At 43.0% G+C, this 26,457-nt stretch overlaps 1 protein-coding gene across 2 annotated transcripts; it reads left to right on the top strand.

The window, feature by feature from the left end:
- The first annotated feature begins 887 nt into the window (after positions 1-887).
- Atp6ap2 (ATPase H+ transporting accessory protein 2) lies at positions 888-26,024 on the top strand. Of its 2 annotated transcripts, XM_005080562.4 has the most exons (9): positions 890-1,046; positions 7,785-7,915; positions 9,163-9,294; positions 16,237-16,332; positions 16,487-16,624; positions 17,756-17,809; positions 18,845-18,994; positions 20,549-20,668; positions 24,950-26,024. In XM_005080562.4, the coding sequence occupies exons 1-9, from the start codon at positions 1,007-1,009 to the stop codon at positions 25,139-25,141; spliced, it is 1,053 nt and encodes a 350-aa protein (XP_005080619.1). In that variant the 5' UTR covers positions 890-1,006; the 3' UTR covers positions 25,142-26,024. The 2 variants fall into 2 exon arrangements, with proteins under 2 accessions (XP_021088887.1, XP_005080619.1); XM_021233228.2 differs by lacking the exon at positions 16,487-16,624 and having other exon boundaries at positions 888-1,046.
- The last annotated feature ends 433 nt before the right edge of the window (positions 26,025-26,457 follow it).

Raw genomic sequence — 26,457 nt, 5'->3', positions numbered from 1 at the left:
TCTAACCACAGATGCTGGACAGTGTCACTTCTTGCCTTACATCATAGGTAAGAGCCTTCGAGGTGTGGGAAGAGATGATCCTGGTCTAATTAGTATGTCTAGCCCTCATATAGCCTTCTTGAGCACTTGCTCAGATTAGAAACCAAGGGAGGAATGGATGAAGTCATTAGTATTCTGTCGGATTACTCCTTGTAGATGGCAGTGCCTGGAGGCAGGGTTGTTTGACACAGCATGCCTTGTCTACAGAGAGAGTTTCAGGACAGCCAAAGCTTTAAAGAGAAACCATGTTTCGAAAAAACAACAAAAAATCGAAACGTAATACCCAGTTATATTTGACTTTCAGACAATGGATACTTACTTTAGCATAAAAGAAACAAATGCTCCAGATACACTAAACACTTATTCTTTATGTACAACTCAAATTCAAGAGGGAGTCCTATTTAATCAGCACCATCCCGGCAGATGTTCAATGACTGTGAACTCCGTGGAGCAAAGCCTAAGCTGGCCCAGAGCTTTCCACAGCTGTCATTGGCAGCGATGGGAGGAGACACAAGATCGGGAAAGACAGGCACATGGGTTGAAGATCGTCACCGGAGCTGGACAAAGGGTCCACACCCGGGAGGTAGCTTCACAGAAGGTTCTCGAGAACCTGCAACTGGTGGGGCCACCTGCTCTTACAGCTGGCCCTACCCTTAATCTCGTGACCGGTCACTGTGGGCTGGCGGGGCGGGACCGCCCTGCTCTTAAAATCGTTAATTCCTATTGGTAGAGAATTCCACCCATCACATTAGGCCCTGCCCCAATCGCTGACGTTCCCTCGGCTACGTCGCTCCAGTGTAGCGGCGTATTTGGTGATTGGCCGAGACCTAGTCCTGGAGCGGTGAAAGGGGGAGGGACTTAGTAATCGGAACCTTCGGGAGCGCGTCACCCTGACGGGCTGCGGGGCTCCCTCGAGTCCTAGAGTCCCTTTTCATAAAGCCCATCTCGGCTTGGCCGCCGTGGTACCATGGCTGTGTTCGTCGCTATTCTGCCCTTGCTGGTGACGGGTGAGCAGCCGGGGCGCACTGCGGGAGGCCGCAGAGCGCGGGGACCCTGGGCGGGCGCGGCTGCGGGTGGGGGCCGCAGTGGGGGCGGCCTGGGGTAGGCGGCCCTCTTCAGGGCTCTGGTGTGTGATCTGTCACGGGCGGCGCGGCCTGGTGGTCTCCGGAGCCGGGCAAGGCTACCTGGGAGGCTCCGGAGCCGGCATCAGCCTTTTGAGGGAAAACGTGTCGCCGGATAGGACCCTATCCTACCATCTGCCGGATCCCTCCTTCCCTGTTCAAGGCCCTTCGGAGGACTGGTTGCGTTTCTCAATACCTCGTCGAACCGCAGCCCACTACCAAGAAGGGAAGGTCGGCCAACGACTTAGCCGCCACCGGCTGCTGCCTCCCCCACCCCCACCCCACCCCCTTCGTTTCTGATGATGTTATTAATAATGATGGAACCTTGCATCCCTCATATTTGCCTCCATCGTATATATACATTTCGGGATGCAAAGTTGAGTATTCTTTTTTTATGATTGTTTCTTCAGGTGAACGCAGACAGTCCCTCAGTATTTATTGATCTCAGTTCCTAATTTGAAGGATTCGGAGACTAGGATGTGAGTCATGCCTTTAGGGTCACATGTCAAATAAATTGTAGCTTTCTTAGTGGAACCCAGTGGAGCATGGAACAAGAAGGATGGAAATAAGCTAACATTTGGCCTGTGGCTTGCGAGTCATGTGGTAATGCGTTTCTTTTTACAGTAATCCTTAGAAGAGAGTTTCCTCATTTTGCAGTTATAATTTAAGCCGGTATGACACGGGTAGTGTGCAACAAAGCTGGATTTGAAGGCAGATCAGTTGAGTTCCAAGTAGTGAGTGTATTTGCACTGTATGGGTATGGCACAGGGAATGCTGTGTGACAACTTGGGAGTAGTGGGGCTGAGACTGGGCTTGCAGACAGCAGGGAACAAGAAGTCAAGTGGAGCCAGGGGAAATGGCTCATACCTTTAATCCCAGAAGTCTGGAGGCAGAGCTAGGCAGATGGGTCACTGAGTTCAAGGCCTGCCTGGTCTACAGAGTGAGTTCCAGGACAACCACACAGAGAAACCCTGTCTCGAAAAACCAAAAGGAAAAAACCAAAAAGTCAAGTGGAGAACAGCTTGGAGGAATGGGTGTTTTGTGGCAAGGATACCTCATGCCTGTGCTGTGTGAGATGCTAGGAGGTCCTACCGTTGGAAGAGCAGCTGAAGGGAAAAAGACTAGTGATGCTTTTGAAAACCAAAGCTCTCCACCCCTGGAGGTGCCCAGTGTTCTATGTTAATAGTTATAATTATTTCCAGGTCTCCAAAGTCTTGGGATCTTTTTCATTTCTCTTGTTGGCTCTGGACAGGCCATTCTGATTTGTTCATCAAGATACTTGGGGGATTTTAGAAGCCTTTGGTAAGGGCTTGCCACAAAAGTATGAGGACATGAGTTTGAACCCCAGCACTCATATAAAAAGCTGGGCATAGTGGTGTGTGCTTATAACCTCAGGACTGGGGAAGCAGAGACAGGGGGGCTCACTAGAAGTTCCTTGATGGCCACTGTAAGCCTAATGGATGAGCTTCATGTCCCAATGAGAGACCCGGTCCGAAAAACAAGGTGGACAGTTCCTAAGAAAAGACATTGAAGGCACACACACACACACACACACACACACACACACACACACACACACTGGGAGAATTCTTTTGTTTTAATTCAGTTTTCAAAGTTAAAAACAAAATCTTCACATTGGCACTGGGATTAGCTGGGCATCTTTTCAAATACCATGTTTTAATGTCATTCCTGACATCTTTTGAAGTCCAGGCTGGCCTTGAACTCAGAGATCTGCCTGTCTCTGCCTTCTGAGTCCCACTGTGTTCAGTCTATGACATTTTTGAGTCAGTGAGGTTTAGGGTTTAGTTTGGTCTTTGTCTAAGATAAAATAATTGCTTCTCTACGTGGTTTGGGCATGCTGTCCTTGCTGAAATGGTCTTGTTCATATAACCATCTGGGCTTCTGCGTTGCTGGGTCTTGTCAGGTGAGTATACAGTATTATTTTCCACAGTGACTAAGTGTAATTTAGTGGAAAACATCTTTAAGAGCTCTGATCTCACTGTTTGCTTTAAAACAATTTTAGGGAACTAGAGAGAACTAGGGAACCTGAGCTATGAGTACCATATTCTGAGGCACATTTGAAGAAGTTGAGCTATTTTGCCTGGAGAAGAGTGACCCAGAGCTAACACATGGAATTTGTAGAGATGTGATGTAAAGGAGGGAGCTGGTTTGGGTAACTGATGTCTTCCATCCCTGTTTTAAAGTGGTTGATCCCAGCCACCATTTATAGAAGCTCACTGCACAGGACAGTGGAGTTCTCCAAGGGAGGGCCACTGACTCTCAAACCCAGGCTGGAGAGGCTTAAAGCACTTCCCCAGGGAGTTGCCTCCCAAGAAAAATGTGTGAAAGGTTGAGGTGGGGAATGTAATTGAGGTAGAAGAGCTTGTGCACAGGAGCAGAGAGAGTGAGAGAGAGCAGTTTGTTGAGATCTCAGAAATCAGGTTAGTGACATGTCCGAGGCACATTTTGCATTTCCCTGCTAGGCCCTAGGAGGTGAGCACAGACGTTTAAGCAGATTTGTATGTTGAAAAGATGAAGAGAGAGCTGGATCTGAGGGTGGTAGGACAGGGTAAGAGGCAGCCAGTTGCCGCAAACCTGGTGAGGGATGGATGTGGCGGTGGTGGTGGGAATTCAGGAAATAGTTATGAAAAAGAGCAGCTGAAAGCAGTGGCTGCTTGCTATGGGGCAACCGAGCATTTAAAGGGGTTCAGGCTAGACTGCAGAAGTCTGGAAACTTGGGAATCCAGGCTCAAAGCAACAGGAGTTTAAGGGGCAGTGAGACCTAGGAGGAAATCTCAATCGAACGTTGAGTGTGCAGGCCTGAGCCTGGGGGAGATCTACAGTGGGGTCCAGATCCGGTAGCTGGCAGTGTTTGCAGCCTCAGGGTAAATGGGCTCAAGTCAGGGAACATGACACAGAAATGGGTCCTCTGACCTTTCAAGTGGAGGATGCTGCAAGATTCGCTTGAATACTGGGAGAATGTACTAGAATTTCCATGTATGTCTTCTTTTTTAATCCTTTTATTTAAATAGGAATGGCCATGTTTTAAGCTTGGGTTTGTATCCTGATTACATTGGGAAGAAGTTGCTTTCTATGTGTGTTTGGAATACAGCACAGATTGGTAACCAATTATTGTACACATATACCATATGAATTATATAGACAGGTAGACGTGTGGGCTACTTTCCATTTTTATGTTGGCAGAGCGCATCTCCAAAGCCTGGCACCACAGCTGTAAAAAATGAACAGAACACAGCAGCAGTGAGAGGAATCAGAAGACCAGGGGCTTTGTATTTATCAAGGCCAAGAAGGGATTTCAAAGAGGGCCTTGCCAGCATCAGATGCGTGGGGGAAGTTAGGGAATTAAGGGCTGAGAAGCGTGCTGTTTCAGTGGTGTGGGCAAAGCCTGCGAGCAGGCAGCATGACATGAAGTCCACTAACAGGCGTGAATTGTACGGCTCCTGGGTTCCTCCCCTGAAGAGAAGCATATTTGATTTAGAGATGCTTTTGCTTTGCCAAGACACTGGCAGGCCTTTGCTGGGTCTGGGTTTAGAATGGCAGCACCTAGGACTTGTTTTTGTGCTCATGAGAGGGGAAATTGGTAGTTCCAGGTGTGGCTTCACTCAGCAGTTCAACAGCATTTCCCGAGCAGTTGTGTGTCAGGCTCTCCTCAGCCCTTGGGAATGTGTGAACAAGACATACTGATATCCCTGCCTTCCAGTAGCTTCGATATTACAGGGATATCTTGCTATGCCTACCTCCATGCAGTCGCTTATCTGTTGATATGTATCTGTCAAAAAGCTGGATTAATAAATGGTAAGTGGGTAATTTCTTAGGGTGAATGAAAGTCTGGAGAGAAGCTGAACAGAAGATTGTGTTAGACTAGAGGTGAAGAGATATGGCTTTTGATGAGGAGAGCAAGCAGGTGGCCTAGAATCTCTAGGCGCTCTCTCTGAAGCTGGGGTCACCTGGAGACTGAAAGGATAGAAAGAAGCCTAGGAACCTGGAGGTTACGAAGCCTCCGTCAGTTCAGGACAGGGGATGGTCTTTCAAAAGATGAGAATGCTAGGACAGTGGAGCTGACCTAAATGAGGTGACATTCCCCCATCACTGGTGGCACTGGAGAAGGACAGCTGTCTGCCAGGCATCCCTGAGACGTGATGCCTGCAGTGTACGGAAGTTTGGACAAGACCATCTTTCTTGTGACCCCCCACTCAGGGTTTCTGAGCAGTGGGCTAGTAAAGGACTATTGTGCAGCTGCTGTGACTCTAACCACAAAGGTGAGGCCATTACGTCATGGCAGCTCATGGGGGTTGAAGGCGTGGGGCCACATCTCAGAACAAATCTGTCTATCTCCAAGGCCAGATAGATTCCTGAAAGGTGTGCACGCTTGGAAAGTCTCGGCTTCTTGCCTATTTCTCAGCCTTTACAGACTAAGGCTGCCTGTCAAAGTGCCTGAGGTGTTACATTATGAATTTGCCCTAAGGGCTCTGTGCAGTTATTGTTACTGAGTAACAGACCAGATGTCTGTTGCTTCCAGATACCATTCCATTCTGCTAAGTTGTTTTCCTTGCCTTCAGCTGAAAGTTTAGAAATCCTTGCTCTGGCCCTGGACTGAACTGAAAGTGCTGACTGGTCCTACTGCAAGTGCACCAGCCTGAGGCCTTTTATTTACTGTCAACACTGCGAAACCAAAACATTGGCTGTTGTTGCTTCCTACTTCCACATAGACTAGGCTTAAGTACCTTTCTTGAGGTCAAGGGGGTAACACTAACACTGAGCCCTTCCCAAAGCCTCCCTTCCCATGGTAGGCAGGCCTGGCCAAGATTGCTTTTGAAACCCAAAAGTTTCCATTAAGTACTTGTTCTGGGGTTGTGACTGTGAGGTGAGGTACTTACCTTAGCACAAGCTTCAAGCTTTGGAGTCCATCCCCAGCACCACGAAGACAAAATAGAGCACTCAAACATTGGTGAAGAAGCAAATGCTCCATCCTTAGGGGAGGCCATTAAAACAGTCCCTTTCTTCTGGTCCTTGACTCTTAGCTCTAGATGCCATACACTCTCAGTAGTTAGGACAGGGTACCTTTGTTCACCTTCCTCTTGTGTCAACTGAAAACACTAGCCCTGGACTTCGTTTTCTGAAGACTGAAACGTTTTCTGTTCCAACTGGTAGGTAACACATGCGCTCACACACACACACACACACACACACACACAGAGAGAGAGAGAGAGAGAGAGAGAGAGAGCCTTGAACAATCCTCATTTCACTAAGTTGCCTATGAAGCATAAGAAAATGCACTGTATCCTAAAACATACTAACCTGTAAAGATGTACTAGCCTGTCTTAAAGTGAAATAGGAATGTCATACATTTGCATATTATAGAAAAGTCTAGGCAGAATAACTCAAAGATTTCAGGTTCCCTTCCCTTTTAATACCAGGACTTTGGCTTTTTTGCTTTTTCAATTGCAGAGGACTGTCGCTGAAAACTAATTCCATTGCTAAGGGCCATCTGAAGGAGGGTATCTACATTAGTAAAGCCCTCTCTCACTCCTCCAGGGCTCGGGGAACATTATGGAAGAGAGGGCAGAAAGCATGTGAGAGCCTGGGCCTGGAGAGAAGCTCAGCAGTTAAGAACAGTCACTGCTCTTCCAGAGTACCCGGGTTCAGTTCTCAGCACCTACATGTTTCTGATACCCTTTATTTTCCTGAGAGCACCAAACATAAACATGCATTCAGGCCAATACTCATACATGTATAATAAACAAATACATAAAAATGATGTAAGATCCAGCAGAAGGGCTGTTGTGGAACACTGTCTTCCATGCATATGATCATGGCAGTCTTGAACCCACAAGAGCTATAATTAGATGCCCAAGATTGGGCCCATCAACGTCCTGCTGTGTACTGTGGAGGACTCATGAAGCCTCACTGTTCCCTGAGGTTTATAGGCAGTTAACAGGAGCTGGGGGAAGGAGTCTCATGAGGCCCCACCCATCCCAAGCCACTGTAAGCAGTTAATGGTTGCAGGGGCAGGGGATTTTCTTGGTGTAGCCACTGGTAAGGTAGCCATACGCCTGTAAATAATCCTTCACTCTGCTCCTGTCTGCAGACCTTATTAAATTCATTGGTGGTTCACTTCCCCCCAGAAGGCAGAGAATAGAAAGGAAACTATTAAAAAGAGGAAGGGAGGAGTGAGTGGGAATGGGGGAGGTGAGAGGCTAATGGATTAATATGACCAAAATTCATTGTAGATCTACAAAAATGAAAGTTATTATACATACACAGCTACTATTTGCTAATTTAAACTTGTAAAAAGAAAATCCTCTTGCACATACACCCTATTCCAACAGAGTATATGTACTTAGATCCTTAGAGTGATACTTGGGGGAATTGTTGATGGGACTAGCTGTTTCACGGCTGCCATAGCACGTGTGCCTGGGCCATGAAGACTTGGCGTGGCATCCCTATTTCTCCGTGTTTACGATTCAGTATTTCATCCAAATATAATTTAGCATGCTCAGCCAGTGAAGAATGGGGGAAGTATATTATGTTTAATAAACTTCAAGGTGGCTGTGAAAGATTTATAATGATGATACTTCACTTACCAATCTGTTTTCTTCTCAGGTGTTTTAGGGAATGAATTTAGCATATTAAGATCACCAGGGTCTGTTGTTTTCCGAAATGGAAATTGGCCTATACCAGGAGATCGAATCCCAGACGTGGCTGCGCTGTCCATGGGCTTCTCTGTAAAAGAAGTATGTGTACTTAAAAAAACATTTTTATTGATTTCTTCCTATAGTCAAAGAGAGCAACAAACACACAGGTACATTTGCCACAGATTACAAAACTTTAAAGGCTCAATGGTATGTGGGGTAATCTTAGGTAAGTGCTTCTGAAACCAAGCCTTCATACATCATTATCAATATAACTATGCATTCATCGTTGTGAGAACCTTTATGTGTATGGATGCATCTATCTAGTATGTCAAGTATATTTTTAGTTTTAATTGACATGTAGTACTTTACATATTACAGGTGTGCTGCTATTAATAGGCTTTTTTTTTTTTTAGTGCAGGAAATAGATTGGCTACAAATACTAAAATGCCTACATGTCTTATCTGAGGGTAGAATAATGCAGCCAGTGGCTGTGTTTACTAGAATGACTCTCTGGCCTGTGGCAGTCCTTGGCTACCTGTAGTAGAGGGGCGTGGATCCATTCACTCCAGGAGGCCTGAAACACAGAGCTTAGGAGGAGAGGCTACTTGCTATGTCTTGCTGTTACACCGTTGCCACATTAAGTTGACTGATGGTATCATCAGTCACTTCTAGACTCCAAGCACTCTCAAAATGCACAACTCTACTTGGGCACTGCTTGGCTTTGGGTTACAGGTACAGCTCATGAGCTCCAGTTCCTTTGGACAAGCAGAGTGAACAGGATTGGTTATTTACAATGAAGGGTGAAATTTGTACCTAGTTCTCTACAAGCTTAAATTTGACCACAAATGGCTATCACAATAAGCTTCATAAATAATTATTATTAGTAAAGCAACATGAGTCACTGTGAAAGGAATTTGATGTATAAAGTGCTTAGTAGAGAACATTTGGACAGTTCTTGCTGCCAGTGCAAGGTAAACGTGATTCTGTGCTTAAAGGGAAAACTGATACAGGGAAGAGAACAACAGCTCACAGTCTGGAAAATGCAAAGCACATGGGTTTTGTTCCCTCGCTTGCTTTTCACATGCAAGTTGTGAGCGAACTTTCTGATAATTTCAGAAAGTGAAGAAGGCAGACACCCGTGCTGCTGCTTAGGAGATTGTAGCCGTCGCTTCGATAAGATGTTTATTTCCTCTTTGAATGTCCCAGCCAGTGTCATCCCAGAACCCTTCACTCTGTTACTAGATGTTATTGGGGAGACACTTTTCATACTCTGTTACTAGATGTTATTGGGGAGACACTTTTCATACTTGAGAGTCAACTGCTGTTTTGTGCTTTTCAAAATGTAGGACCTATCGTGGCCAGGACTTGCCGTGGGTAACCTATTCCACCGGCCACGGGCTACCATTATGGTGATGGTGAAGGGAGTGGACAGACTGGCTCTCCCCACGGGCAGTGTCATCTCCTACCCTTTGGAGAACGTGAGTATTTCTTATATAAACTGGGTGATTAGAAACTTGCTCTGTCAACATGAATGCAAATGATCTCTGTCTAGTAGTGTAGACAGCTCCCAAGATTAGTCTTATTCTCTTGACTGTTAGCTCAATATTACCTATGCAGTCTTATCCCAGTATCTCCATTGAATGTGTGTGTGTGTGTGTGTGTGTGTGTGTGTGTAATTTCAGTCTCTGTATCCTTTAAACTGGCTCTACTATTCTTGCTTGTTTTCTCATTTAAAAAAATGAAGTATATTCTAAACACACCTCTTTTTTTTAGTGCAACTTTTCTAGAACACAATTTTCTTTTAAATTCTTTTGAAAGTATCTTTATACAAACAAACAAAAATTCCATGGTGGCTGTACGCTTACTGGAAGTTGGCCATACCCTGTGTAGGAGAGTTCTAAGTTAAGAGATACACCTCCTGTTACTTTTCTATTGCTATGATAGACTACCACGACCAAGTCCACTTATCGAAGAAAGGTTGGGGCGCCTATGGTTCCAGAGGGATGGGATTGTGATGGCAGGGTGGAGGCATGGTGACCGGAGCAGGAAGCTGAGGGCTCTCAAACCGAGAGCTAAAGCAGAGTGAGCAAGTTCAGAAAGGCCAAAGTCTAAGCTCTCCAAGGCCACCTTCAGTGACATACTACTTCCAGCAGGGTGCCAAAGAGGAAGTGCCATGAGCAGGAGCTGCCACCGAAATTTTACTCTCTGCACAAGTCTGGGGGCCATAAAATGCTTCCTTCCATTTGCTCTTGGGAGCAAGACTGCTAAAACTCCAGCTGCCTCAGAAGGGCTGACTTGCCATTCTTGATTGTGAAGCCCCAAGAGTCACCAGAAAAAAGTCAGAATTACAGGGTTAGAAAGGTTCCTTCCAAACCCAAATAATCCTCCCTTGTGGGGGAGGGGGCACCTCCACAACCAGGGCTCCTTTGATTGAAAATTGAAGTGAGCTGGGCATGGTGATGCAGACCTTAATCCCAACACTCAGGAGGCAAAGACAGGCAGATCCGTGAGTTGAGGCCAGCCTGGTCTATGGAGCAAGGCCCAGTATAGCCAGGCCTACACAGAGAAACCCTGTCTCAAAAAAAAGTAGAAAAAGAAAATTGAAGGTGAATTGAATTTGTAACTTGTAGGAAGAAAAACAGCACAATAAAACAGGTGTGGTAAACAGGTCATTCCCCTGGACCTAAGGCTAACAGATCAGTCTCACAGAAATTTGCAAATGCTTTAAGGTTGAAGATGGAGTGGAGTGGTGTAGCCTAGGTTCCATCCCCGACACTGCAAAAATGACATCAAAACACATACATAAAAACTGGCACTTAAAGGGAAAGAAGGTTTACTATGAAGCAATTATAGGACATTTTTGAAGGTTTTTGTTTATATTTCGATTCAATTTATATTGAAATTAACTTGTAATCTAATTTATAATATAGATTGTGATTCTTAAATTCATTTGTTACCTGTATTTTTCATCACCAAATGTGTGAGTTCTTTTTCAATAATTACTGTTTTAATTGCATTATATTGTAAGCTGATCTGTGTGATGCTCACTTTGGGAAAATTTTTTCAGACTTTACTGTGATCCTGTTTCCAAGTACATGTGGCATGCTTACAGAAACAAAACCATGCGGTCTGGAAATGGATTCATAGCTCAGTCGTGGAGTGCTTACCTAGTATGCATGAAGCCTAGGCCCAGTTCCCAGCTACACACACACACACTCACACACCCACACACACACACACACACACACACACACACACCCACACACACACACGCACACACATACACGCACGCATGCACAGTCTCTCACACACACACACAAATAAGGCCATGAACTCCACCACAAGGCAAACCTGAACACACAATAAAGAACCAGTGTCTGTATAATCATAGCCTTGGGCAGCTGAGGCAGAAGGAGTGCTGCAAATTTGAGGCCATCCTGGGCTACATAGTGAGTTTGAGGCAAGTATGGGTGGCATAATGAGACCCTGTCTCAAAAACACCAAAACCCCATGTATTTGGGTCAGCATTCTCTTTCCCTGTTCACTTCTGCCTCGGTCCTGATAACATATCATCCTGCTTCTGACTTTTGTGTAATCAACTTCTTAGATCCCACACATCAGTGAGATCATGTTATTTGTTCAGCACCAGGATTAGTTCACTTAACATAGTGTTCTGACTTACCCATGGTGTCACAAAAAACAAGTCTTGCTGTGTGTCATTGGACCCAGCTTCCCATGACCTTTTGAGAGCTACAGGTATTTCTATTGTGTGTATGTGCTGCATCTTCTCTCTCTTTTCTGTTTTGCTATTGGGTTAGAACCTAGGATGGCTTGTATACTAGGCAAATACTCTACCACTGGCCTATACCTCCAGCCCTAGGCCATTTTCTTTATCCAATTTTAAGGACACTGTTTGCTTTCTTATGTTTAGTATTGTGACCAGTGCTGCAATGAACACAGGTGTATAGTAGATTTCTTTAGCATACTGATTTCTGCTTCCTTTAGATGTGCACCCAGTGAGCTAGATGACTTGGGGCTTAAGAGCATTTGCTGCTCCTGCAGAGGGCTGGCTTCAGTTCTCCCATCAGTCATAGCAAGCCACTCACAACAGCTCACAACTCCATTCCAGATGATCCTATACCCTCTTCTGGCTTTGCCAGGCACTGTGCACACGCTAGATGTGGATATATTCTGACCCTCCCCCACATACACAATTTAAAAACATAGTAATGGGCTGGTAGATATATCCCTAGCATTACTGGAGCATGCTTGAGTGATGTAATGCCCAGAATGAGGGTGATTATAATAAACAAAAATATCGTCTGGTTTGCTTTCTATTGCTGTGATAAACACCATGACCAAAAACAAGTTGGGGAGGAACAGGCTTATTTCAGCTTATAGCTTACAATTCATGGTGAACCAGGGCAAGAGCTGAAGCAGAGAGAGCCTGGACAGCACTGCTTACTGGCTTGCTCAGCTTGTTTTGTTTATATAAGCCAGGCCCACCTGTCCAGGGGTGGCACTGCCCACAGTAAGCTGGGCCCTCTCACATGAATCATTAATCAAGAAAATACCCCACAGACATGCCTATAGGCCAATCTGATGGAGGCATTTCTTCAATCAAGGTTCCCTCTTCCCAGACGGCACTAGCTTGTATCAAATTGGCAGAACACTAACCAGCATAAATATAGTGCACAATTTTAAATTGTATATTTTAAATGTTTTCACCACACAAAACAGAAATGTCCTCATTTCTATTGTGAACCAAAAGAGCAAGAAGAGAAAAGCAGTGATTGTATAGTATAAAGCTAGACTGAAAAAGTAATTCACATAGTTGTAAGAGTGAATGGTCACTAGTTTACTGCAAATTCTGCAGAGTCCTGTTGGAGGTGGGTGGAGTGATTGAAACAGCATGGGCGGGCAGAGAGTAGGCTGTGGTTGGTGATACAGGAAAAGCTAGCTTCAGTTTTTTTAGTGAATGGTAGATGGATGATGCCCAAACTGGAAAAATCAAGATGAAGTAATAACAATGTTTTATTTAGAAAGACAATGGTAAAAACCATGGAAGGGACATGAAAATGAATGCCTCAGAGGAATGGGAAATGAGGAGTGAGGCAAACATTTTTTTCCATGAAAAGTTTCAAAGATCTATTTCTCTTTAAACCACACTGTACAACTCTTGAACAGTCATTTTTAAAACAGGAAAGCGTAATTGCGGTGCACTCCTAAATACTTGATGAGTTGAAGAGGAAGGAAATCACCAGAAATTTCTAAATTACTTAGAACTGAATAATGATAAATGTTCAGTATATTTAAAAACTGCAGGGTATAGTTGAAGTGGTCTGAAGCAGAGCTTACAGCCATGAATGCATGAACCTGCATTTAGATGTCTAAGTTTGGACATTAATGAGCTAAAGAAAGCAGAAAAGTAGAGTAAATGCAAGTAAAGTAGAAAAGGAAAGATCAAATGGCATATCTGTGATTTCTGTGAAGATCACCATGTATTTCCTTTATGCATAAATGTAGAAAATCCAGGACACCATTTAAAGCTTAATAGTATAGATAAAACCCCAAATTTGTTTTTTGAGACAAGATCTCATATAGCCCAGGTTGGCCTTGAAGTCTGTGTTGCCAAGGCATGTACCACCAGTGGATGTGGAGCTAGGAATTGGACCCAGGGTTTCATGTATAATAGTGTATAATAAGCACCTTGCCAGCTGAGCCCCATCCACACTAAACATTTTGAAGCAGACTAGCCTCACTTTACATGAGAAGGAGCTATGACAAGAGCTCACTTTATTGATTGACCTTGATCGACTACCTGGAATTTTCTTGGAAGAAAATGGGGAAAGCCAGAAGGCTCAGAGAACAAAGCCCACACAAAAATCTAAAGGCAGAACTACCTTCGAATTCTACTTGGCAAGGCTTCCTTTTGTTAGCTAGCTGTTGTAGTTTCAAGTGATACTGATGGAGAAATTCTTAGACAAACATCCATAGCTGTCTAAAACAGTGTGGGAAAACAGTCACCATGTTCCAGTCACCCTTGAGTTTAGCAGTCTATGTAATTCTTTTTCCTTCCCAATCTGATATTTAACTCATTCATTAGCTTCTCCAGGTTGAGTGTTCTGGGCATATCCCTCAGGCGTTAACTTTCCCTCACCTAAGTGCTGCTCCATTAAATCAGGTTCTCAACCTGTGGGTCTCAAGCCTTTTTGGAGGTGGAATGACCTTATCACAGGGATCACCTAAGAGTACTAGAAAACACAGATGTTTACATTACGATTCGTAGCAAAATTATATGTGTGAAGTAGCAACAAAAAAATTTCATAGTTGGTGGTCACCACAACATGAAGAACTGTACTAAAGGGTCACAGCATTAAGGAAGGTTGAGAATCCCTGCACTAGGTGAAATGAGGTAGGCAAGTTTGCGTCATGTGTTTCCACCCAAGCCTGAGGAGGTGAACAGGAGTGTTCACAAAAGGCAGGCGCTTGCAGAGGCTGGTGACAACATGCCTTTGCAAGCTTGGTTGCTCTTCCTCCTCTCTAGTTTCCTGTGACCTCATTTTAGAAGTTTGGGAAGAGTTAATATGCATCTTGAGTAAGGTAAAAGCAACATGTTTGTTCTAGTCATAGAACCCTGAAATTGATGCTTCGTTTGGATACTGGTATTTCATCTGTAAGGTTTCTTTACCTACCTTTATTTCTGCCTGTACTGCTTTGGCATTCATTTGCTGCTTATAGATAGTAATCTTTAAGTAGTAAACGGAACTACTAGAAGAAAAATCACAAAACAAAAACACACTGGATACGGTGTAAGTCAAACATTTGGGAAGCAGAGGCATGAGGTTCACAAGTCTGAGGCCATGTAATGAAGCTACATAACAAGTTTGATGCCAATTTGAGCTACTGCTTATTTAAAAAGGATACTACTGCTTTAAAAAAGTCTTTTGTGTTTGAGTGTAGTGTCTGCATGTGTACATCATGTGCATGCCTGGTGTCTGCGGAGGCCAAAGGAGGGCATCAGCCACTAATGTGGATTCTGGGAATCAAACCTCCAGGAGAGCTAGTGCTTTCTTTCTAGCCTCTTGTTATTTTAACACTGTAATAGCAGAAGTTCTAGGATTAAAGGCGTGCACCACCACCACCTGGCTTGTAATATCAGAAGTAAGATATTTTTTGAGAGAAAAGGTTTTGAATGTACTTTTTAAAAAATAGTATAGAACAAAACAAATGTAGCATATCATAGACATCCCCATTTTGGTTGGTTACCCCTAAGGGTAAAGGTGGGTGCTTTGGGGCGCTGCTGGTGTTCTGTGTCTTAATCTAATTGGGTTAGGAGAGTGCACCTATTTGGAAATGTTTGTTAATCTCCCTGCCCCAGATTTTATATACTGTATTATATGTGTGTTGCACTTTAATATATTCAAAGGGCTAGAGAAATGACTCAGCAACTAAGAGCACTGGCTGCTTTTGCAAAGGACCTGGGTTTGATTCCCAGCACCTACATGGCAGCCAGCTCACAATCATCTGTAATCCCATATTCAGTGTCCCTCCTCTGACTTCCTCCAGCATCAGGCACACAAATTGTACACAGACAAAATACCCATATGCATTCAAAAATAAAATAAAAAAATTTAGAATTCAAATTAAAAACCAGCCCTTGGGGCCAGCAAGAAGGTTCAGTGAACAATGGTGCTTTGCCTTGCAAGCCTGGCAACCCCAATTTGAGCCTCAGAACCCATATAAGGGCAGATGGAGAGAATTGACTCCACAAAATTCTCCGACATATATATGGCATGGCATATGCACACATCAAATAATAATTTTTAAGAAGTCTTTTGATAGGACTGGGGAGGGGGCTTAGTAGGTAAAGGTTTAAGAGAGAGAAAGACCATAAAGTTGAGTGGGTAACAAGATGGATACTATCTAGAAGGAGTTTAGGAAGGGGGGAAATGTGATCAAAATATATTTTATGAAAAAATCACAAACAATTGCTGGTGATTTAGTGGAGCCATAAGAAGAATGAAGAATCATGTCGTTTGCAGGAAAAGATGAGCAGAGCAAGAATGGGTATGTTAAGCCAAACAAGCCAGATTCCAAAAGTAAAATACTACGTTTTCTCTCATGTAGAAAGCAGACTTCAAAAAGAAAAGAGACAGCCAAAAATAGTCGAGTGACTAGGGAGGAGCCTGGGGAAGGAAGAGAGAAGGGTGGTAGGGTGGTGGAAGATGGCCTCCTGTTCAAAGTATACATGGAAGCCTGGACAGCATGATGAGACCTACTAGTATGCAGTTACTATACACCAATAATAATGCAAAACGTTTGTTCCTCCTGCCAGCCCTCCTTGTTTACACTGTCTGCATGATTTTTCTCTCCACTTTGTTTCAAACAATAATGGCAATTTTACTCTTGCATTTCAGGCGGTTCCTTTTAGTCTTGACAGTGTTGCAAATTCCATTCACTCCTTATTTTCTGAAGAAACTCCTGTAGTTTTGCAGTTGGCTCCCAGTGAGGAAGTAAGTAACAAAGTTTTTATTTAAGATCCTTATAAAGAAGTGTTATTTAATGACAATCTAAAAGTAATTATATGAAAAAAATCTATCCAAAGTCTGTAGGTTGGAATGAATCCATAGCAGGCAGTTAACCCAGAGTTCTGGATTCTTCTTGTAGAGAGTGTATATGGTGGGAAAAGCAAACTCCGTTTTTGAAGACCTTTCAGTCACTTTACGGCAGCTACGTAATCGCCTGTTTCAAGAAAACTCTGTTCTCAACTCTCTTCCCCTCAATTCTCTGAGTAGGAATAATGAAGTAAGTGGTTCAGTTGTCGAGTGGATAAGCGAATGTCATTATTCAATTCCCATTCCACGTGCTACTTGAAACTTTAGCAAGACTGAACGCTGTAGGGAATGAAAACCTGGGCACATTTACTGCTGCGGTACATTCTTCCTTCTGTTGGCATAGTGTTCGAGAATGAATACCTTTTCTGAGTTGGACTTTTTTGGGGGGGTTGGTTTTTCGAGACAGGGTTTCTCTGTATTGTTTTGGAGGCTCTCCTGGAACTCCCTCTGTAGACCAGGCTGGCGTTACACTCACAGAGATCCGCCTGCCTCTGCCTCCCTGAGTGCTGGGACTAAAGGCGTGCACCACCAACGCCCAGCTTGAATTGCACTTTAGTAAATACTTTTAGATTCTCATACCAGTGTTCCCAGTTGATCCAGACAAGCCACAAACCAGTTTTTTTAGTGGCTGGTTGAGCTGTGTAGACCTGGTGACCCAATGCCATTGTTCGTAGCTGTTGCTAATATGTAATCACATTTTTTCCCCAGGATGTTGCAGTAGAGAGAGACATTCCTACTTTTTTTTTTTTGAGATACAGACTCACTGCATAGCCCTGGCTGGCCTGGAACTTACTGTGTAGATGAGTCTGACCTCAAACTCACAGAGATCTGTCTACCTCTCTTTCTTGGGTCCTGAGGTTAAAAGGGCATGCACCACCACGCCTGACAGCCATTCCTACTTGTGGCTCTTGTCTTTTCTAGCTATTGTGGTGGCTAGCAACCACCATTCTTAATTCTCTGCTTTGGAAAGTGTTCAAAGCAAGTAAGTAAACCCTAGGATCTTACCATACTGTAGGACCCCTTAGTCCCCTGAGGGCAAAGCACAGTAGGGTTCCATCAGAAGTAGAGCTGTTAAGTGGTGGTCACTGTACTAGGGAGTGGCCGTCGCCTGTTTGTTAGGAAATCATGTTTTCTGTGCATGTTTTCCTGGTGTCTACCACTGAGCTGCCTCAAGTTTCAATTACAGCAAGCCTGCCAAGGGGAGGAAAATAATGTGAATTTACTTGATTAGTAGTCCTATTATGTTATACTTTACTCGCTAAGTGCCAGTGCAGATCTCTATTGTGTATTTCAAGTAATTCCCACTTTCTGGTCTCTGAAGGCTGACCTGCTCTTTCTTTCGGAACTGCAAGTGCTACGTGATATTTCAAGTTTGGTAAGTAGGCTGCTCAAGCTTTCAAGTTCCGTCTGTTTTGGTTCCTAGAAAATCTCTCAATGAAAATGAGGCCAGTTGCAAAGTTTAAGCATGTCCCTGATTTATGATCCCATGAAAACTGAGAAAATAGTGGCAGTGGGAATTCTCGATTCTGTCTCGTGTTAGTAGCCATTTCTTTTGCACCTCTGCCTTCAGGAGAGGCCATACATCTTCAAAGAGTATAGTCCTGAGAATAAACTGCCCTGCTGGAGTTGCAGTTTGGCAATCCATGCCTTGTCAGACATTGAGACTTCGCTCCTGGATCTGTAGCTGTGTGTCAAAAATAGGAACAACAGTTTGGATGATTAATAGCATTAACCAAGTCAAAAAGAAAAAAAAGTCTATCTGCAAGTTATCATTTGGTGAATGCTTTTAAAATCACCCTCATAACTGAAATAGATCTTAGTTGTCTCCTAGCTTCTGAAGTTGTTTCCCAGACGTCTGTATCGGGTTTGGTTCAAGTTTGAAGGCTTAGTGCTGGGGCCAGTGAAGTGGTCTGGGAAGATATGCAGGAAGAAGACTGCTTCATGAATTCCTGGCATTATATTGGTCCAGCCAGTTATTACTGCTTCATGCCTTGTCTCATATCCAAGTTTTTTTTTTATTTTTTTGTTTTTGGCTTTTGGTTTTTTTCAAGGCAGGGTTTCTCTGTGTAGCTCTAGCTGTCCTGGAGCTCATTCTATAGACCAGGCTGTCCTTGGACTCCTAGATCTTCTTGCCTCTGCCTCCCGAGTGCTGGGATCACATCTGAATTTTGAAAACTAAGCAGTAGATTTGTATCGGATTAATTAGGAACCCACGTGCTGCCATTGTAAACTGGTTTTGTGCTAAGGTACACTGGTGTGGTTCTGTCATTGTAAACTGGTTTTGTGCTAAGGTACACTGGTGTGGTTCTGTCATTGTAAACTGGTTTTGTGCTAAGGTACACTGGTGTGGTTCTGTGGCAGTCTCATCAGATGTAAAAGCTTCTCATTTCTGTTATCTGTTTGTTCTAAGCTGTCTCGTCATAAGCATCTAGCCAAGGATCATTCTCCTGACTTGTATTCACTGGAGCTGGCGGGTTTGGATGAACTTGGGAAACGCTATGGGGAAGACTCTGACCAATTCAGGGATGCTTCCAGGATCCTTGTGGATGCTCTCCAAAAGGTAAATACCAATGTTACCAGTATAAGAGAACTTGGTGTGTGACCATTTTAGTCTCTTCATGGAAAAATCTTTTGCGGAATACTGTTGATTGAAGTCTTTTCCCTCTGTGCAAGGGTGGAACTCTGGTCTCACACGTGCTAATCAAGCAAACAGTCTACCACTGAGCCACACCCCCAGTCCAGTTAAAGTTTTACTTGACTTGTTTTAAAGATTCTCTAATTATTATGTCTAAGAATAGTGTAGGAGTAGGGTTGGGAGTATAGCTCAGGGCTAGAGTGCTTGCCTAGCATGCATGAGGCCTGAAGTTCAATTCCCAACATCACTACCATCATAACAAAAGAATGGGATAGGGCCAGAGGTGTGTATTGGGAGAAGGTGTGGTGGCATATGTCTGAAATCCCAGCACTTGGAGGTGAAGGCGGGGGAATCACAAGTTTGAGGCTTCCCTGGGTTACATGGTAAAACCCTGTCTCAAAAGATCAAAGTCAGCAAATCCTCAGTAACAACAAAACAAAAGTGTGTGTATGTGTTGGGAATCTCTTTCCAATGCCAACAGTGGTGGCATTGTACGTTTGTGGATTCTGGCAATATATATAACCTAAAGCATACCATTTTAACCACTTTTAAATCTACCTCAGTGGTGTTAAGTATACTGATATGTTGTGCAAAACCATCACCACTGTCCATCTCTGGAATGTTTTCCTTATCCCCATCTGAATTCTCATTCAGCACTACACGCTAATGAATTTGCATACTAGCACAGTAGCCTTCACATAGTTGATTTGTAATAAGTAGGAGCTTATTAATAAATGAAAATTATAGCCCTTTATTGAGGCCTCATCATAAACCTCTGTAAGGTCCACAATTAACAAAAGACTTGGACAGATTTCTTCATTTCTCCATTCTGCTTTCATCCCCAAATTTCTACGCCATCAAGTTCAGTCTCCAATTTGATTTAAATATTGAATGTATATTAAGGCTTTACTCTTTACTGAATATTTTAACATAAGCAAACTGGTAAGGCTTTCCTATTTTAGACACTGCGTTAAAGCTTATTTATATTAATATATGTTAATATTACATGCTATGTAATTATTTATAAAGCTACAAATAATTTTAACAAATATCATTTTGACCAGCTACAAAAATGATCAATATGAGAGGTAATGTATATGTTAGCTAGCTAATTTATCCATTCCACAATATATATGTATTTTGAAACAATTCCTTGTATGTGAGATTTATACACGTAATTTTTGTCTTTAGTCCCTAATCAATATAATATAACAACTGTCCACACAGCATTTCAATGTTAAATAACATGTATCTTCTAGAGATGGTTTAGTATGTACAGGATGCTACCCGTAGGTTCTATGCAAATACTATGCCATTTCATGTAACAGTATAGAGTTTATAATCTATAGAAGTTCTAGAACCAGGCCCCTCTGGATACAAAGGAACAGGTCTATAAAATTTTTTGTTAACCAAAATTACAAATGTAAACAAAATGTATATATTTTGCCATTCATCATAATGTTAATATCTAACTTTCAGTTTGCAGATGACATGTACAGTCTCTATGGTGGGAATGCAGTGGTAGAATTAGTGACTATCAAGTCATTTGACACATCCCTTATGAGGAAGTCAAGGACCATTCTTGAGGCAAGACAAGAGGTGAGTATGTTTTTAGATGCTGTTTTAAAACTATGAGATTAACTTATTTTAAGTAATAAAACTCTGTGCCAGCAATGGTAGCCCACGCCTTTAATCCCAGCACTCGGGAGGCAGAGGCAGGTGGATCTCTGTGAGTTTGAGGCCATCCTGGTCTACAAAGTGAGTTCCAGGACAGCCAAGGCTACACGGAGAAAAATAAAAACAAAAAGAATAAAACCCCAGGCTACTGGCAAGATTACTCATGATAGAAGGAGACAAAGGGACTCTTAGAAGTTGTCCTCTGACCTCCACACCCACACATTTACTAATATACACACACAAAATAAATAGAATGTAATTAAAAATTGGAAATCCTGAAGCCAAGTAGGGTGATATAGGTCTACAATCCTAGCACTTGGGAGGCAAAGATAGGAGTTTGAGGTCAGCCTGAGCTATATGAGGTCCTGTCTTGATAACCTCCTTACAGGAAAAAAACCAAACCCAGAAAAACAAAGGATGAGATTCTATATTACCTATAGGTGATATGAGTGAGTATTTAGCAAATCAGAAAGCATTTCAGTGATAATCTAGGTTTCCTGTTCACATAGTTTTTTATATTTGCCAGTGATACTAGGTTCCCTGGGCTTGCCATTAGGTAATCTAAATATCAATTCTTGAGCTGGGAGTGAAAGTAAAACTGTCAGTGCTGATAAGGTTATTAATGTTAAGGAGTCATTAGAAATTATTGCAAGGGAGTAATGTGCCTCTCTCAGCCTATACATTCTGCTTTTCTAAAGAGACATTATTTTTGTGACCCAGTCCCTCATTTTCTGGGACCCTCTGCATACACCTCTTTATAATTTTGATTTAGCTCATCAGTGTTTCAGTATGGATCTTGCTTTGCCTGAAAGTATATAATATAGAGCTGCGGTTCTCAACCTGAGTCACAGAGGGGTTGAACGACCCTTTCACAGGGGTCACCTAAAACCACCAGAAAACACAGATGTTCACATTACAGTTCCTAACAGTAGCAAATGACAGCTATGAAGTAGCAAGGAAAACAGTTTTATGGTGAGGAGGGTCACCACATGAGGAGCTATATTTAAAGGTTGCAGCATTAGGAAGGTTGAGAGCACTGACATAGACGGTCAGAGAGAGACTTGATGGCTCTGGTGAATGTGTGTCTGGGTACATGGTCTCACACACAGCGTCAGCCCACTTGGCAGTGCTGGGAAAGCGCTGCAGGTGCTCTGTGGCAGCACCACGTCACAATATTACTGGTGCACACCTGTAATCCCAGCACTTGGAAGGCGGAAGCAGGAGCATCAGGGACTTAAAAGCCATCCTTGGCCACGGAGTAGGTTGGAAGCTAACCTGGGCTGGGCTACATGAGACTTTGTCTAAGAAAAATGAAAACAACTTATGGTTAGCCCCACCACTCGCTGCCATCAGATACCCAGCCGTTTGTGTACCCTCCCCTGAGGACCCGTTTACAAGGTCCTCCATGCTCAATATTAAGGATCAGTGTGGGAGTTGGAGTATAAAGGCTGTAGCCAGCACCGATTTCAGACAGTCTAGAGCTGCCGGCTGGAGATTGCGGACTTCCATATTGAACTGAAATGGAAGGGTATCTGTTTAAGACTGTGTTTCAGAGTCAGGTATGATGGCAGAAAGCTGAGGCAGGAGGATTGGTATGAGTTAAATGTCAGGTTAGGCTACATAGCAAGACTGTGTTTCAAAAAAAATAGTCCAAGATTTATAGGCCTGGACTCCTTCCTTCTTCCTCCTCCAGTTTCCACTAAAAACCTCTAGAAGTGCTAGATATGAATAAACAAACAAACAAACAGTTTCGGGCTGGAGAGAAGGCTCAGCAGTTAAGAGCACTGGCTCCTCCTCTAGAGGACCTGGGTTCAATTCTCAGCACGCACATGGCAGCTCCAAGTGATTTAACACCTTCATACAGATATCCAGGCAGGCAAAACACCAATGCACATAAAATAAAAAATAAACAGTTTCAAATGTGAGGCTTAGCTCTCAAATAAAGAAGGGATTCCCATAATAGTTAGCAGGTTTCCAGTTGGGACTACCAAGAGGCATTGGCTCTCTCTGAGATTGAACTAACACTTCCTTGTGAAGCAAGAAAGGGCTGTACCCCCCCCCCCCCACGTGAAAGGGAGTAGTGCTAGTTTGTCAGGCAGCAAAGGAAACAAAGACACTCTGTGGTCCATGCATGTGCTGCTGTAGGGCTGTTTCCCAGGGCATTGATAACCCCAGGGCTCCCTTTGTGTGGATTTGAGACTTAAATTTATATTGCTTAGGAAGCCTCTGAGCAGGAAGTTAACAGAAAAGCTCCTCCCAGTGAAGTAAATGTAAAACCTCCACTCTGCTAGGTCATGCCCACAGTGCACACAATGCAAAGGGGATCCCCGCAGCTACTCCCCCAAACACAGACTCAAACATGTATAAAACATGGACAAGGCTAATTGACTGTGGGAACTCCTGTGTGCCAACTTTGAGCACCCACAGGAAAACACACCTATCTAAGAGCCCATTGTCTCCTCTCTTCCAGTTGAAATCCGTTTTTGGTTACTTTAAGCAAAGGCAGGAGTTTAAGGAACTAAACTTAGAGTGGAAAACACAGGCTGTTTCAACTGCATTTGCCACGTTGAAGTGGTGTACATGCCAGGCCTTAGGGGATGAGGGCACACAACTGTAATCCCAGAATTCTGGAGGTGGAAATCCAGACCAGCTAGGGTGGATAGCAAATCAAACATCTCAGTAAACCAAAAAAAGAAAAAAGGACTTTGATTGTACACTTGCCAAGTGCACACAGGCTCTGGGTTTGTCCCTTAGCACAGGAAAGTAAAAATAAAAGTAAAAGCAGCGGCAGCAACTTAGGCTTGTCTGCTGCATATGCACGGCATGCCAGTGCGGGGGCTGTCGCACCACTGCCAGATGCCCTGTCCTTGTGTCCCCACCGTGTCTCTGCTCTCTGCCCAGCCCTTCCCTTTTGAGTCAGGGTCTCTCTGTGTAGCCTTGGCTGTCCTGGAGCTCCCTAATGTAGTCCAGGCTGGCCTCGAACTCACAGAGATCCACCTGCCTCTGCCTCCTGAGTGCTGGGATTAAAGGCGTGTGCCACCACACCAGGCTAAATTATCTTTATTTATAAGGCAAATCTGATCTTGTCACTTATTTCCTGCCTAAAATTGGTTAGGTCGTGTCTCATTGCTTATAGGTTTGAGTCCAGACGCTCCATAGCTTCCCTAGCTCTAGCTTCGTCTCCTGCCATTGTCCTGCTTTTGAGATTTTCTAGCCAGAGTGAATGCCCCATATGATATCTTTCTTTCCCAGAATAAATGCAGCTTTTCAGACAGTGTAGACAAGGAATTAATTCTCATCCCCTAAGGCCTGGCATGTATACGACTTCAACATGGAAAATACAGTTGAAATATCCTACATTTTCCACTTTAAGTAGACCATACCTACATTCTTAAGTAGATAACCTTTAATATAACTAAAGGACAAAATATTAATACTATATCGTTTTCAAGAATGCTTGTTCTTAGCAGGTCCCCTTATCTTATCCCTCTGCCCTCTCCTGTACAGAGGGAAACTTTTCTTCTGAGTTTGCCCCCTTCTCTCTATGTAGTCTCTCTATGTAGTCCTGGCTGTCCTGGAACTTCTCTCTATGTAGTCTCTCTATGTAGTCCTGGCTGTCCTGGAACTCACTACTATAGACCAGGCTGGACTCCGACTGCTTCTGTCTTCTGAGTGCTGGGATTAAAGGTGTGCTCTACCATTCCCAGCATATCTAGTCTTAAACAGTGCTTCACTTTACCCAGGTTTGAATTCTGTACAAATGGAACCACACTGGATGCATGTTTTGATGATCTTTGTGCACTGTTGTCTTTTAAAATGTTGCTAGAGTGGAGTCATTTCACTGCTCTATGCCCTATTGTCTGAACATGCCCCAGCTTTCCATTCAATTGAAGATATTCTTGTACATGTCTCTTGGCACAAATAGAGACGTTTTTGCTAGGGGCTAGGCTTACTGGACCTCATGATCTACAGATGTTCAGTTGCATTACCACTGAATGTTTGCATGAAGTTGGATTTTAGCAGCAGTGCCAGTGTCTTCTCCAGGAAGGGACCTGGTCCTGCCCCCTGCGAGGGTAGATAGGTAGCTTTTACTCCACATAGAATCCCTAAGTATCTGTTAGACAGCAAATCAAAAACATTAAATCAGAATACTTTTTATTGTCTTAAAGTTCTTTCCTCCTTTTTTCCCTTTCTTCATTATAGACCTCCCAAAGTCCCTATAATCTCGCATATAAGTATAATTTTGAATATTCGGTGGTTTTCAACTTGGTACTGTGGATTATGATCGGCTTGACCTTGGCTGTGATTATCACCTCTTACAACATTTGGAATATGGATCCTGGATATGATAGCATCATTTACAGGATGACAAACCAGAAGATTCGAATGGATTGAGTTTTCCATATGCTACACTTAGACAGCAGGTTTGGGAATTGGTTGTTCCGTTAAAGCATATCTTTTAGCGTAGTTTAAAGTAGACAGTATCCCTTAAGTTTATTTTAAAGAAGACATAGCTTTGTTCTCTATTTTGTGTGTGCCTGCGGTTTCTTTAGAGTGATTGATAGTGTTGACACAAATTGAATTGTGATATAGATTCCATAATATGCTTGAATGTTGTTGACATAGCCATTTAATAATGTAATTTCATTCCATTTAATACATTTGGAAATATGCACTGAAAGAAACGTAAACCACTTAGAATAGTTGTTATTCATGTTGAAGAATGCACTGGGGTTCTTAGAGAAGCTTTCAAATGCTTGAGTTCCTTGCACAGGACACATAAATCCTGGTGCAGCTCTTATTCACTATGAACCATTTGTAAATGTCTGAATCTGATGTAAATATCTCTGAGACAGGAGGCAAGATTTTAACTAAGAGTAGCCCAAAAATACTGGGTATGCTTATACAATCGCTTAGTTTTGGAAGTATGTGTGGTTGGCAGGCTAGCTGTTTTTAATCTCTTCTGCAAGTTTGGTGATCCATGGTTTAGTAGAGATATTAGAAATATTAAAAATACTGTGTTGATTTCAGAAGAGAATAGCTTTGTGGAGTACAGATGCTTGTAATTAGATATACAGAAACAAATCTGTGGGGGTTATCTTAAAGCATGCTTCTAAATACTTTTATTTCCATAACTTTCCCCCTGTGAAGTTACTCTGGTTGTGTATGGTGCAGCTTCATTCTGTAGAATAGTAAGCGGGAGTGGATGATTGCTACTGTTCATGTGGAGATGGACCAATATCTATATAGAGTGACAAATAAAGTTAATGATTCAAAATCTGTGTCATTGCAATTCTAAGTTTACATTATGAAAACCTAATTAAGCAGCCTGTTATTTCCCCAGAACTGGTTGTTTATTATACGAAGGGTTCATACTGTTTTCTACATTTGTTTATCCTCTCATTGCCTCCTGGGACTGTGTACCAATGTAAGGAGGGTATTTTAATTCCATTCTTGTCATTGCACTTGTACAGCATACATGATAAATTCATACTTGACTATGTAGGAGAGGTTTAAATTTTCCTGTAGCATTTTAAAAAGTGAACAAGCAATTGGTTAGAAAATAAAGGACTTTCTAAGGTGAGGAATTATGGTTACAATTTTGTTTCCTAAAACACATGTATTTGAATTTTTAATTTCATGTTTGTATTATGTAGCATAACCTCCCTGAAGTCCTCCTTAGTTAGTTGTAGCTGATTCTGCATCTTTGG

This window comes from Mesocricetus auratus, unplaced genomic scaffold (assembly GCF_017639785.1).
Source record: "Mesocricetus auratus isolate SY011 unplaced genomic scaffold, BCM_Maur_2.0 Super-Scaffold_100033, whole genome shotgun sequence".
Classification (NCBI taxonomy): Eukaryota; Metazoa; Chordata; class Mammalia; order Rodentia; family Cricetidae; genus Mesocricetus; species Mesocricetus auratus.
Note: the sequence above shows the minus strand (reverse complement) of the source record. Positions and strands in the feature narration are given on the sequence as shown.

What these genes read in the sequence shown, in the direction of transcription:
- Atp6ap2 (XM_005080562.4), top strand. Translation starts at nt 1,007, where the DNA reads ATGGCTGTGTTCGTCGCTATTCTGCCCTTGCTGGTGACGG. An exon ending in TCTGCCCTTGCTGGTGACGG is followed by an intron (nt 1,047 to 7,784) that starts GTGAGCAGCCGG and finishes TTTTCTTCTCAG; the next exon opens with GTGTTTTAGGGAATGAATTT. An exon ending in TCTCCTACCCTTTGGAGAAC is followed by an intron (nt 9,295 to 16,236) that starts GTGAGTATTTCT and finishes CTTGCATTTCAG; the next exon opens with GCGGTTCCTTTTAGTCTTGA.